The 15,078-nt window shown below is 43.5% G+C and overlaps 1 protein-coding gene across 2 annotated transcripts; it reads right to left on the bottom strand.

Annotated features, from left to right (window-relative positions):
• On the bottom strand, nt 1–7,250 carry LOC110538412 (shiftless antiviral inhibitor of ribosomal frameshifting). Of its 2 annotated transcripts, none has more exons than XM_021625222.3 (9): nt 7,064–7,250; nt 4,666–4,801; nt 3,956–4,005; nt 3,730–3,789; nt 3,331–3,372; nt 3,033–3,188; nt 2,708–2,811; nt 2,457–2,617; nt 1–2,286 (listed from the first exon to the last, which is right to left on the bottom strand). In XM_021625222.3, exons 1-9 carry the CDS (start codon nt 7,133–7,135, stop codon nt 2,069–2,071), a joined length of 999 nt encoding a protein of 332 aa, XP_021480897.2. In that variant the 5' UTR covers nt 7,136–7,250; the 3' UTR covers nt 1–2,068. The 2 variants fall into 2 exon arrangements, with proteins under 2 accessions (XP_021480897.2, XP_021480898.1); XM_021625223.3 differs by lacking the exon at nt 7,064–7,250 and adding an exon at nt 5,276–5,741.
• Nucleotides 7,251–15,078: the final 7,828 nt, after the last annotated feature.

The following is a 15,078-nucleotide window of genomic DNA, read 5'->3' as shown; positions in this document are numbered from 1 at the left end:
TACATGTGATATTTCAGTTTTTATTTATTTATATAAATTAGAAAAAATGTCTAAAAACCTGTTTTTGCTTTGTCATTATGGGGTACTGTGTGTATAGATTGATGAGAAAAAAAACTATTGAATCAATGTTAGAATAAGGCTGTAACGTAACAAAATGTGGAAAAAGTTAAGGGGTCTGAATCCTTTTCGAATGCACTGTAAAGGCAAGGCGTGCTGTCGTTTTCAACCAGCTGCAGATTTGCTAGGTTTTTCTTTGCTTCATTTGGTCATATTACCGGACAGTAATCAAGATGGGACATACCCCTCCCCATCTTCACAACAACTTAGTCAATATAATAATTGACCATCCAATGATAATTGACCATCCAATGTTATACCTAGGAGCTTAGTCCCTGCGTAACTTTCTCACTCATCATTATTTACGATTCATTAAAGATTATACGCAATCAAGGTAGCACCCACATTAATGTAGAAGTGTTTAGAAACATTATATTCTTATTTACAATAAAAGTGATTCCAAAAAGACACAATACATGATTTACCATTCATTTCTATTGGGCACAAAATTATCTGAAACACAACTTAAACTAACTGCAAATGCATCCAAAAAGTTTGTAGTCACAATCTTGATGTAGTCATTGTGTGCTAGGAACATGGGACCAAATACTAAACTTTTGACTATTTTATTTATAAGAATAATACGGGGTGTCAATCATTTTGACCACTACCTTTTTGAGAGAAAAATAATACTATCTGTTAAACAACATATCTTTCTCTGAGGAATTGTATTAATATAAAATAACAATATTCCAAATTTTTTCCGCATACAATATAGCTCAGTGTTTGAATTCTTTATTTTATAATGTCAATATTGCTTATCTTTATCAATAACTTTGAACCCCACTGTAAATGTTTTTCTCAGGTTATTCTGAAACAAACATAATAAATTGTGCTTTATTGGTGTACAGGTATCTTCTAAATTATTTACAGTGATATATTAAAATCCACGGTGGCATGTCTGTGATTTTTCCTCCTAAAAATTGTGAAAGAATCCAGCCACCCATATCAGACTGTGCTCTCCGCACGGCGAGCGGCACCAGAGCGCCAAGTCTAGATCCAAAAGGCTCCTTAACAGCTTCTATCCCCAAGCCATAAGACTCCTGAACAGTTAATCAAATGGCCACCCGGACTATTTGCATTGACCCCCTTTTTTTACCCTGCTTGTACTTGCTGTTTATTATCTATGCATAGTCACTTTACCCCTATCTACATGTACATATTACCTCAATTAACCTGTACCCCGCACATTGACTCGGTACTGGGAACCCCTATATATAGCCTCGTTATTGTTACTTTATTGTGTTACGTTTTTGAATATTTTCTTATATTCGTACTTTTTTAAAACTCTGCATTGCTGGTTAAGGGCTTGTAAGTAACATTTCACGGTAAGTCTTCAACATTTCACCTGTTGTATTCAGTGCATGTGACAAATACAATTTGATTTGAAGCCGAGTCGTATTGAAAATGAATAATAGTAAGATTTCGTAATGCATTATTTGTTTGTTTGTTTGTTTTTTGGGGGGGGGGGGGGCAAAATGCATTATTTGTGTTTTATAATATATTCTTGTTCAAGTTGATATGACAAATCTATTTGAACACACACATTACTAGAAAGCCATCTCCTGAATACGTAACCAAAAGTAAAGTCAGAATTATGGGCAGTAGCCAGTGCGGTCAATCTCCCCTTATCATTCAGACATTAACAAAGCAGCAGCAACAACACGTGGCAACACTTCAAGAAGCATTAACAAAGACAAAAACAAAACATGAAACTAGTTATATCATCTCACTTATATCATCTGACTGTTGTGAATATTGAGCGGTATTTTCATGGTTTTTAAAATGAAAGGAAAGTACAACCAATACCATGTTGGTAGGCCTATGAGATGCCATCCTTACACTGAATGTGAACCTAAGAAAAGCGATCATATCCTGATCGATGGAAGCACAATTGGGGAAGCATGGAAGCTGCTCACGACTGTTGGTCACTGGTAACATCAGTGCTGCTCTAGCTGCTGCTGCTACCACTACTGTTGTCCTCTTCACTCTCCTCTCTGATGTCATCCATGATGAGGTCATACAGGTTCTCCAGGCTTCCTTGGCTAAGGCAGGTGTTGACGGTGGAACCGGAGCTGATGTGGACGGAGCTGGGATTGACCACGCGAGGCTTCCTGTTCCTCTGGCGACTGCGGGGGTGGACACACTCTGTCCCAGGAACATGGGGCTCTGGCATGGAAGTACAAGGCCAGTTAGTTGGCTGGAGCCAGCAGCCAGACAGACATGTAAAAGGCCGCCATCTTGTGGTACTTGTTTGTAGTAACACACTCTACAAACCACAGTACATTGCACTGTACAGCGCAATGTGTGTGTGTGTGTGTGTGTGTGTGTAGTTTAACCTTGTCTGTTGTAACAGTCCTCAGCGAGGCAGCTGTGTGGGATAGGTTTTCTGGGTCCTGCTCCTCCTACCCCTCCCTTGCGTGGAGGAAGAATCTCTGTTGGGATCACCAGAGTTCGGCAGGAGTAGCAGGGGGAGCCCAAATCCATCCTCCCAAAGCCCCTGATGGACAAATCAAACCAAGTGCATAGAGATTAAATCACATTAATCATTTCTCATAATCACACATGTACAGGACGCTCCAGTTTTTACCTGAAGGAGCGTGTGCATTTGGTGCAGCAGAACTCTCCAATACCCCACATTTTGTCATAAGGGACAGGGTCATATTTCTTCTTGCACAGGTGACAGCGAGATACCTAGGAGAGATGACAGTCAGTGGAGAACCCAGTTAGTAGATGAACTGGCCATGTGAAATACACGTTCTAAGACAAAGTAACAAGGTAACAGAAACACAGTTACAGACACAGGCATGGAGAAATACTTTTGAACTATTGTGCATGGGTTTGGCATGCACATCAAACAGAGATGTGTGAAGACCACGGTGGATACCAGGTGGGTATGTATGGAAGAGCATTACCCTCTTCCTCTGGGGTACCCGACGCCACCAGTCCTTGTCACAGGTCTGGCAGGCAAACTGGTGCAGGACAGAGGGGGTGAGGTGGCGCTGGGCATTATCAAACATTCTCTTGTTCTTCTCAGTGAGAGGCAGGACCCGCAGACGCTCTCCCAGCTCCTGAAGACTCAACACACACGAGCCACACACATAATGGCAGGGGCACACCGATGCGCACACACACCTTTCAGTTAGCCATCCACTTAACCCTTAATCTCTTTCCCCACCAGTAAAGTCGGTAAATAGTCTGTGGATGACTGACCTTGATATCATTATCGTCTTCAGGCTGTCTGCTACCTCGGGGCTGTAGGGAAGACAAATGTAAGTCATAGAATTAGAAATAGTCAAGGCAACCAATTTACCAACCTGATTATCAGATTGAATATAGGACAAATGTAATATGATAGGATAGTTTTATTCCCCCCTGATAGTTTTATTCCCACTTCCAGCCCTTGAACAGTGTTGTTATAATAGCTCACAAATCTATTCCCAATGTGTTATTACCCATTACCAATATGGTTATGGAATATGGAACTTCAAAATCAACAGAGATTTTTGCATTATACTAAATAAAAGGCCTGAAATCCAGATGTCTTCTGATGAACATTGATTCTTTAACTCAATGAAAGACGGACTAACTAACACTGTGACTGTGTTGTACCTGTTGTGCAGGAGGGACCTGAGGTTCCCTGTCCTCAGCTGTGAGTCTCTGCACCACATTCTGAAAGAGAGAGAGGTGGGTCAAGGGTCAGGGTACAACTGAACTGTCATGTTTATGACCACAAAGATCACATTTTCAAAGAAATACAGACCCGCCTGGATACACCCCTAATCCAAAGAGACACACACAAAGCGACAGAGAATAGTATGGAATGTATTCATGTAACCTTGACTGCCTGATCCGTCTGTAAGCATTTTCTGTCCTCATCATCCAGCTCTGCACGGCAAGAGTAGAGAAAGAGGAAGAGTCCGAGATTAGATTGTCAACATGGCCAACCCTTTAACGCAAATAAAATGGGTCTGGTTGTTAAACCACCCGAGACCATGTCTGAAGAGAGGTTAAAGAGGCCATCATCAGCAGCTGAAACAATAAAAGTCTTCCTCGCCCATGTTTCTGTAAAAAAAATGTAGGGACTTTTAAATGTATACACAGAGCTACGGATGCAAGGACTGACCATCCATGATATAAAAATGATAGTTTACACCATGTTTTGAGGCTATATAGTGTTTGTTTTTCATTTACTTTGTTTACAAACAATGGAGTAAAACAAGCTTATATTTAGAGTTCTGATGGGTTACGACAGTTGAACTGAGCTCAAGAGGCATTTATAAGTTATATTCTTCAAGAATCAATGGGTACATATCATAAATGCATAAGTCCAACAAACGGATGTAGCAACTGCAGATTGCCCCTTTAAGGGAAAGTTTCCAGGACAGATGAATCCTAGTTCTGTTCCTGGACTAAGGGGCACAGTTAACGGAGAATCTCCACTGTACAGGCTTTTTAGTACAGGACCCGGTGTCTTGGAACCCCCTCCATAGGGTTTCCTATGGTGGTATGACTGGGGTTTGCATCTACTGTCAACCATTTCTGTACCGTTGCCTTTCTTCAGTATAACTGCCCAGGTGACCATTTGGTGTTTGTTGGCATAGCGTCTCATCAGTAAGGTTGCCTTTTCCACCGCTATCTTTCCATGGAATGTCTCCCTGAACCGCCTGACACTTTTCTCCAGCTGAGTTAACAGACAAATAAGAAAAGGACAATAAGAATCGAAAATAAACAGGCTGGTGTCAATCATGTTGTAAATAAAATAGAAGATCAGGCACATTCAACAGGAAGATCGACAGAACATTGCAACAAATGCAAATGCAGCCTAAGGGCATGGTTTATTCAAAAACAGATCACAACACAACGCACAATGAAACACACACTGCTCTTGCCCTGTCCTCTCTAACCACATAGGCCTATTTATAAAGTGTAATAACTCTATAGTGTTTGATGACGTTATTTAGGTTTAGGCTAAACGTATGAGAAATGTGAGAGAAAAAACATAATTATTATCTAACGTTAAAAGTTTCACATCGACCAAAACACAAATTGGACATTTGATCCGTAGGACTACAATACAAACAAGAAAGGCGCATACAAATCGACCATGTAAAACAGTGTAACTGGCCAAATGAAAACTAAGTTTACCGTAGCCTACCTCAAATTCATCTTGCAGACAGCTCATTTTGTTATCGTCTAGGCTTTTTCTACCCTTGCATATGTCGTTCTATGGCAACATATTTTGCAACAATCGATATATTTCCTTGTAGCGCTGCAGTTGCAGTGTGTTGACTAACGTTAACAACTTTCACTTTGATAAGATGGCGCGTTCAAAACCACTGGGATCTTGGAACAATACAATGTCAGATCATTACGTTAGGGTGAAAAGTCGGAGCTCTGGAAAGAGGCCCGAGTTCACGAGTTGAAATTCCGAGTTGAATGACCGTTTCAATTATTATTTTTCCAGTCAGAGCCCCTTTTGTTGTGCGAGTTCCCATTTATTTTTAACACACTGAAGTCGGATTGGATTCCCAGTTCCGAGTTGTTTTGAACGTATCATTAGACTGGTCATACGTACCACGCGTCCACGCACGCCCACGCACGCCACACACCGTAAAAACAAATACACACCAACCAATGAACACACAACCAGGCCCGCTACCTCTTCTTCTTCTTATTTGGTATCATGGCGTTGCACATTTTGTTTGTGCATTTCGCCACCTACTGTGCGGCAGTGTATGTTCAATCACATTATACAAAAATAAAAAGGGGTAATATATATATGTACATATACATTTCACCACCAACCAACCCTACAACTATATACCAATATTTCATTAAAAAACATCAAAAAAATCTCACACCCATCTGCCAGCTACACTCCTGCTCCTACACCATGCCAACGGCCTGGGAGGACGGGACACCCCCACTCAACACACCCTATAACTCTTCTGAATTCAAATCTCATATACCCAAATACTTCTCTGCAGCTGCCACCACAACATCTATTTTCTGTGATTTACGTTCCCTTTCTGCGGTACAGCTGATAACCATTGCTATGAACGCTGAGAAGGCAGCCTCACTGAAGCTCAAAACACTATGGCCTCTCCCTCTGTGCTGACACAGATCTACGACTCACTGGGCTCCTCTCAGGATTCCTCACCTTTGACCCGCCTCTACTTTCTTCACTGCCTCGGAATACAACACCTTCTGCACTACTCTCTGGCCACTTCAACCTGCCACTCTCATACCGGACACTTCCGATCCCCAGCAACATGGGCACCACTACAGTTGACACACACAACTTTACCAAAACTACACAATCCTCTGTCCAATGTCCTCCTGCACACTTCTCACAACTTGGAATCTCCCTCCTGCACACTGCGGCAACATGACCATAAACATTGTACCTGAAACAGAACAGTGGATTCACCACAAACGCTCTAAGAGGATGATATATCCTAACATGACTTTGTCTGGTAAAGACTCTGACTCTAAACTCGAACTGTTTCACCACGCTCACCACCAGGTCTGTGTCGAGCCAAACGGCGGGCATCAAGAGCAAAGCATTAAGCAGATCTTGACCCAAGTTGCGTGACACGGAGCGCCTGCTTCCTTGGGTCAGAAGAAACATAAACAAAAAGAAAAAGGATTCTACTGTAAACAACTCCTTTCCCACCCATCCTGAAACCACAAATGGATCTGCCAAAAGGCAAGGGTCCACTTTCTCCAAAAATGTCACTCCTATTGAACTAGATTATTTTGTATTTTGTTAAATGATGTCAAGCTCTTCACCACACCTTCCACCTCACATAACTCGCCCTCATACACTTCAATTTCTCCTCTAGAACTCAGTCTGGCTCATGGCTCACTCTGTTTGACACCAATAATTTTCAACAACCCATCTCCATTTTTATCTCCATCTTCCTCCAGATTCAAATCCAACCTCTGCTTTCCTCATTCTCTTCAACCACCTCTTCCTCTTTTTCCACCTCCATTCCTCCTCAGAAATCCACATTTCTGTGTCCCTGTCCCAATATTCCTGTTCTTGCTCCAGGATTCCTCTTCAGAACCCCTTTCAAGTGAACCGTTCCAACCAGCCCGCTATGCTCCTTCTTCTTTGGGATTGGATTGGTGGATCGCATCCAACTTTTAAGGTGCATACACCACCACCTACTGTACTGGAGTGTAAGGCCAGTCACAGCCTACCAAAAAGTAATTATCTTCATTAGTCCTGTTCATCTAAGAAAGTGAAATACCACTTCCCTCCCATTTACTCCCACCACTACACCACCCAAACCCCAACCCCGTCCAGCCTCTCGAACCGTTTCACACAATCTCTCTCTATGTACATTACCAGTCAAAAGTTTATACACACCTACTCAGTCAAGGGGTTTTCTTAATTTTTACTATTTTCTACATTGTAGAATAATAGTGAAGACATCAAAACTACATGGAATCATGTATTAACCACAAAAGTAACCACAAAAGTGTTAAACAACAAAATATATTTTAGATTGTAGATTCTTCAAAGTAGCCACCCTTTGCCTTGATGACAGCTTTGCACACTCTTGGCATTCTCTCAACCAGCTTCATGATGTAGTCAACTGGAATGCATTTCAATTAAAAGGTGTGCCTTGTTAAAAGTTCATTTGTAAAATGTCTTTCCTTCTTAATGCGTTTAAGCCAATCAGTTGTGTTTTGACAAGATACGGGTGGTATACAGAAGATGGCCCTATTTGGTAAAATCTTGCCATATTATGGCAAGAACAAGCTCAAATAAGCAAAGAGAAACAACATTCCATCATTACTTTAAGACATGAAGGTCAGCCAATCCGGAAAAGTTTCTTCAAGTGCAGTCGCAAAAAACATCAAGCGCCATGATGAAACTGGCTCTCATGAGGACCGCCACAGGAAAGGAAGACCCAGAGTTACCTCTGTTGCAGAGGATAAGTTCATTAGAGTTACTAGCCTCAGAAATTGCAGCCAAAATAAATGCTTCACAGAGTTCAAATAACAGACACATCTCCACATCAACTGTTCAGAGGAAACTGCATGAATCAGGACAGCAATAATAAGAAGAGACTTGCTTGGGCCAAGAAACACGAGCAATGGACATTAGACTTGTGGAAATCTGTCCTTTGGTCTGATGAGCCCAAACGTGAGATTTTTGGTTACAACGTAGAGTAGGTGAACGGATGATCTCTGCATGTGTGGTTTCCACTGTGAAGCATGGAGGAGGTGGTGTGATGGTGTGGGGGTGCTTTGCTTGTGACACTGTCTGTGATTTATTTAGAATTCAAGGCACATTTGACCAACATGGCTACCACAGTATTCTGCTATGATACGCCATCCCATCTGGTTTGCGCTTAGTGGGACTATCATTCGTTTTTCAACAGGACAATGACCCAACACACCTACAGGCTGTGTAAGGACTATTAGACCAAGAAGGAGAGTGATGGAGTGCTGCATCAGATGACCTGGCCTCCACAATCCCCCGACCTCAACACAATTGAGATGATTTGGGAGGAGTTGGACCAAAAAGGAAAAACAGCCAACAAGTGCTCAGCATATGTGGGAACTCCTTCAAGACTGTTGGAATGGCATTTCAGGCGAAGCTGGTTGAGAGAATGCCAAGAGTGTGCAAAGCTGTCATCAAGGCAAAGGGCGGCTACTTTGAAGAATGTAAAATACACTGCTCAAAAAAATAAAGGGAACACTAAAATAACACATCCTAGATCTGAATGAATGAAATATTCTTATTAAATACTTTTCTTTACATAGTTGTATGTGCTGACAACAAAATCACACAACAATTATGAATGGAAATCAAATTTATCAACCCATGGAGGTCTGGATTTGGAGTCACACTCAAAATTAAAGTGGAAAACCACACTACAGGCTGATCCAACTTTGATGTATGTCCTTAAAACAAGTCAAAATGAGGCTCAGTAGTGTGTGTGGCCTCCACGTGCCTGTATGACCTCCCTACAACGCCTGGGTATGCTCCTGATGAGGTGGCGGATGGTCTCCTGAGGGATCTCCACCCAGACCTGGACTAAAGCATCCGCCAACTCCTGGACAGTCTGTGGTGCAACGTGGCGTTGGTGGATGGAGCGGGACATGATGTCCCAGATGTGCTCAATTGGATTCAGGTCTGGGGAACGGGCGGGCCAGTCCATAGCATCAATGCCTTCCTCTTGCAGGAACTGCTGACACACTCCAGCCACATGAGGTCTAGCATTGTCTTGCATTAGGAGGAACCCAGGGCCAGCCGCACCAGCATATGGTCTCACAAGGGGTCTGAGGATCTCATCTCGGTACCTAATGGCAGTCAGGCTACCTCTGGCGAGCACATGGAGGGCTGTGCGGCCCCCCAAAGAAATGCCTCCCCACACCATGACTGACCCACCGCCAAACCGGTCATGCTGGAGGATGTTGCAGGCAGCAGAACGTTCTCCATGGAGTCTCCAGACTCTGTCACGTCTGTCACATGTGCTCATTGTGAACCTGCTTTCATCTGAGAAGAGCACAGGGCGCCAGTGGCAAATTTGCCAATCTTGGTGTTCTCTGGCAAATGAAAAACGTCCTGCACGGTGTTGGGCTGTAAGCACAACCCCCACCTGTGGACGTCGGGCCCTCATACCACCCTCATGGAGTCTGTTTCTGACCATTTGAGCAGACACATGCACGTTTGTGGCCTGCTGGAGGTCATTTTGCAGGGCTCTGGCAGTGCTCCTCCTGCTCCTCCTTGCACAAAGGCGGAGGTAGCGGTCCTGCTGCTGGGTTGTTGCCCTCCTACGGCCTCCTCCACGTCTCCTGATGTACTGGCCTGTCTCCTGGTAGCGCCTCCATGCTCTGGACACTACGCTGACAGACACAGCAAACCTTCTTGCCACAGCTTGCATTGATGTGCCATCCTGGATGAGCTGCACTACCTGAGCCACTTGTGTGGGTTGTAGACTCTGTCTCATGCTACCACTAGAGTGAAAGCACCGCCAGCATTCAAAAGTGACCAAAGCATCAGCCAGGAAGCATAGGAACTGAGAAGTGGTCTGTGGTCACCACCTGCAGAACCACTCCTTTATTGGGAGTGTCTTGCTAATTGCCTATAATTTCCACCTGTTGTCTATTCCATTTGCACAACAGCATGTGAAATTTATTGTCAATCAGTGTTGCTTCCTAAGTTTGATTTCACAGAAGTGTGATTGACTTGGAGTTACATTGTGTTGTTTAAGTGTTCCCTTTATTTTTTTGAGCAGTGTATATATATATATATATATATAATGTTTGTTTAACACTTATTTGGTTACTACATGATTCCATATGTGTTATTTCATATCTTTGATGTCTATTATTCTCTAATGTAAGAAAAACCCTGTAATGAGTAGGTGTGTCCAAACTTTTGACTGGTACTGTACGTCATACAGTTCACAAAATATGAAACATGCTCTGTTTCATCCACTAAACACTCATCACACAGACCTGTTTCATGTCTCTCTATCATCCACAACATGGCATTCAAACCTGTGTGCCCAAACCGTAGTCTACTCTACACACCTTCCTTTCTCCTACATCCCATTCTCCCCACCTCTTTATTTACTGACTGGTGGTCATCAATTAGGCCGCATACACTGACACATAATCAGTTAACAGCTTACGAAAACACACCGTCTCACGTCACCCAATTCTCTCCTGCCCTCAATCATGTCCACATCTACACTTGGTTTAGGAAACAGCCATGGAGGAGCGTTCCCCAATGCAATTGCCAGCCCTTTCCCTCTCTCCCCCAGTCCATACTCTACCACGTTCTGCCCGATTGTCCACCAGTACGCCGTCTGCTTACCCAGTCCTCGCTCCCAGCATTCCCCAGGTGCTGTGACCGCAGGATGTCCTTCTGAACTCTCTTTCAACCTCGCCCAGTATGCTAATTACAAGTTTGTCCCTCCTATCCACCTGCAATGCCTCAACAGGTGTCATCCTGAAGGCACCCACACACAATCTCAGGGCCCTTGACTGTATCCTATCCAGGCGCTGTAGTACCGTTTTGGCTTCCGATCCATATACAAAGCCCCCATAATCCACAGATGACCTGATCAGCGCCTGGTACAAATACAACAGTGTTTGTTTATTCGACCCCCAATAAATATCCTGCCACTGCCCTCAATATCCTGCCACTGCCCTCATGAGGTTCAGCACCTTCCTACACTTAATTTCAATATACTCAACATGTCTCTTCCACGTAAGCCTCTCATCAAACCACATACCTAAATACTTAAACTCAGACACCCTACACTCTTAGAAAAAAAGGTGCTATCTAGAACCTAAAAGGGTTCTTCGGCTGTCCCCATAGGATAACACTTTGAAGAACAATTCTTGGTTCCAGGTAGAACCCTTTTGGTTCAAGTCAGAACCCCTTTGGGTTCCATACACAGTGCGTTCGTAAAGTATTCAGACCCATTGACCGTTCCACATTTTGTTACATTACAGCCTTATTCAAATATGTATTAAATTGTTTTTTTTTTCTCATCAATCCACACACAATACCCCATAATGACAAAGCAAAAACAGTTTTTTTTCCATTTTTTTGCAAATGTATCAAAACTAAAAAACTGATATTACAACTACATAAGTATTCAGACCCTTTACTCAGTACTTTGTTAAAGCACCTTTGGGATCTGGCTGTGCCACTCAAGGACATTCAGAGACTTGTCCCGAAGACACTCCTGCGTTGTCTTGGGTGTGTGCTTAGGGTCGTTATCATGTTGGAAGGTGAACCTTCGCCCCAGCCTGAGGTCCTGAGCACTCTGGAGCAGATTTTCATAAAGGATCTCTCTGTACTTTGCTCCATTCATCTTTCCCTTCGATCCTGACTAGTCTTCTCGTCCCTGCCGCTGAAAATGCTTCACCGTAGGGAAGGTGCTAGGTTTGTCCAGACTTGATGCTTCGTATTCAGGACAAATAGCTCAATATTGGTTTCATCAGACCAGAGAATCTTGTTTCTCATGGTCTGAGAGTCTTTTAGAGGCCTTTTCTCCTCCTTTTCCTGAGGAGTGGCTTCCGTCTGTCCACTACCATAAAGGCCTGATTGGTGGAGTGCTGCAGAGATGGTTGTCCTTCCGGAAGGTTCTCCCGTCTCCACGGAGGAAATCTGGAGCTCTTTCAGAGTCACCATCAGGTTCTTAATCACCTCCCTGACCAAGGCCCTTCTCCCCCAATTGCTCAGTTTGGCTGGGTGACAAGCTCTGGGAAGAGTATTGGTGATTCCAAACTTCTTCCATTTAAGAATGGTGCAGGCCATTGTGTTCTTGGGGATCTTCAATGCTGCAGACATTTTGGTACCCTTCCCCAGATCTGTGCCTCGACACAATCCTTTCTCAGAGGTCTACAGACAATTCCTTCGATCTCATGGATTGTTTTTTTCTCTGACATGCACTATCAACTGTGGGACCTTATATAGACAGATGTGTGCCTTTCCATATCATGTCCAATCAATTGAATTTACCACAGGTGGACTCCAATCAAGTTGTAGAAACATCTCAAGGATGATCAATGGAAACAGGATGCACCTGAGCTCAATTTCAAGTCTCACAGCAAAGGGTCTGTCTACTTATGTAAATAAGTTATTTCTGTTTTTTAAACTTGCAAATACTTCTAAAAACCTGTTTCCACTTTTTCATTATGGAGTATTGTGTGTAGATTGTTGAGAAGGAAAAAAATATTTAATATATTTAGAATAAGGCTGTAACGTAACAAAATCTGGAAAAAGTCAAGGGGTCTGAATACTTTCCAAATGCACTATAGAACCCATTCCACCGAGGGTTCTACATGGCACCCAAAATGGTTCTACCTGGAACCAAAAAGGGTTATCCTATGGGAACAGCCGAATAACCCTTTTGGAACCCTTTTTTTTAAGAGTGTACCATATATTTTCAGCCTTACGTTTTTAGCCTTCCTCCTAGAATATACCATAAACCCGGACTTGGCCACAGACATTCTAAACCCTCATGTTAGATACCAATCTTCCACTACTCCCACAACTTCCTGTAACTTCCTCATCACATATTTCACATTCCCACCTCTCTTCCACACAGCCCAATCATCGGCATACAAGGCCACACTCACTCCCTGTCTCAGCTCCTTAAACATGTCATCTATCATCAGGGTGAACAACACCAGACTAACCACACTTCCCTGAAGAGTACCATTGTCCACTTCAAACCCCATTGACAATTCTGACCCCACCCTCACCCGTATGACTCAATCGAACAGGAAGTCCATGATCCAGTTATACAGATGTCCCTCAATGCCCAATGCACGCAACTTGATCAACAACCCTTCCCTCCACATGGTATCATAAGCTTTCTCAATGTCAAAATACACAACACTCATCACCTCTTTAAGGTGATGAGTGTTCATGGCATCCATGGCAGACCGCCCTCTCCTGAACCCACTCTGTGCTACGCTCATCAAACCCTTAACTTCCAAGAAATACATCATCCTACTCACTATGATCTTTTCCATCAATTAACACATGTTGGATGACAGCGCAGTAGGCCTGTAACTGCCCGCACTAGCGGGATCTTTACCTGGTTTTACAAAGGGCAACACCAGCTCACGTTTCCACCCAGCAGGTATCACCCCAGTCCGCCACACCTTATTATACAACCCTAACACTGCTTCCAACACACTGTCTGGTGCATGCTTAAACATCACATAACACACCCTATCTTCAAGAGCAGTCTGCCCGCAGCCCTCCCAACACCCTTGGCATCTCAAACATCCATAGCTTCTCCTGACTCCCCTTTTCTCTGTAAGACATTGCCATGCTCCTTTAACTTTTCCCTACGTCTCCTCTTACTCCCATCACACAGGTACTCACATCTATGAACCGCTGCAAACACCTCCTAGGACATTCGCCTTTTCTTCACTTGATACAGCTGTGACGTTTCCTTCTACCAACACTGGAATTTCAGCAGTTTAACCCTTCCCAATTATTTTTACATTTTTCTTCCAAACCTCACCAATTTTGGCCCCGATACCAATAGTGGAGCAAAATTCACACCATGCCTCCCCTTTCACTGTCTTAATCATTCTTCTGGCCATCGCTCTCTTTCTTTGATACTTCATGACACACACTGGAACAGTCACATCGGCAGCTGATATAATTACAGACATTACTGCCTCGGTGCACTCCTTCACAGACCCCTCCATTGATCACGTTTGTCCCACACGGTCACACAGGTACTAACATCTTCCAGTTAGCTTTCTCAAAGCACCACCTTATGTTATTTTTTTTATTTTACCCGGTAAGTTGACTGAGAATACATTCTCATTTACAGCAACAACCTGGGGAATAGTTACGAGAGAGGAGGGGGGATGAATGAGCCAATTGTAAGCTGGGGATGATTAGGTGGCCATGATGGTATGAGAGCCAGATTGTGAATTTAGCCAAGACACCAGTGTTAACACATCTACTCTTACGATAAATGCCATGAGATCTTTTAGTGACCACAGAGAGTCAGGACAGCCATTTAACGTCCCATCCGAAAGACAGCACCATACACAAGGCAATGACCTTGAGGCATTGGGATATTTGTTGAGACCAGAGGAAAGGGTGCCTCCTACTGGCCCTCCAACACCACTTCCCGCACGCGCACACGCACGCATGCACACACACCCACACACGGAAAACGATAACTCCCTACCGTGGTTTCTCTCATCACTTCCCATTCATTCACACCTCCCTGCCACCGCTGCAGATACCAATGCCAAGTCCGAGCATTGACTCTCGCCACATTGATTCTCGTCTCCCTCCCGTCAATAACACACACTAATCCACTGTTATCCATACATTATTCAAAAGTACTCCCATTGTCATCTTCATTATGGTTATTAAAATCACACCATATTAGCTTCTACCCCTACAGGTCCTATCAATCCCTTTAACTTTGCTAACCA

The sequence above is a fragment of the Oncorhynchus mykiss genome, chromosome 12 (assembly GCF_057628025.1).
Source record: "Oncorhynchus mykiss isolate SJ-2025 chromosome 12, ASM5762802v1, whole genome shotgun sequence".
Taxonomy (NCBI): Eukaryota; Metazoa; Chordata; class Actinopteri; order Salmoniformes; family Salmonidae; genus Oncorhynchus; species Oncorhynchus mykiss.
This window is presented reverse-complemented; position numbering and strand designations above follow the sequence as displayed.

Bases quoted from the DNA above. Each gene is read 5' to 3' on its own strand.
- LOC110538412 (XM_021625222.3), bottom strand. From the start codon at position 7,135: ATGTGGATTTCTGAGGAGGAATGGAGGTGGAAAAAGAGGAAGAGGTGG. The intron at 3,373-3,729 runs GTACAACACAGT...TCTTCCCTACAG, and splicing joins AGGTCCCTCCTGCACAACAG to CCCCGAGGTAGCAGACAGCC. The intron at 2,287-2,456 runs GTTAAACTACAC...CTTCCATGCCAG, and splicing joins GGACTGTTACAACAGACAAG to AGCCCCATGTTCCTGGGACA.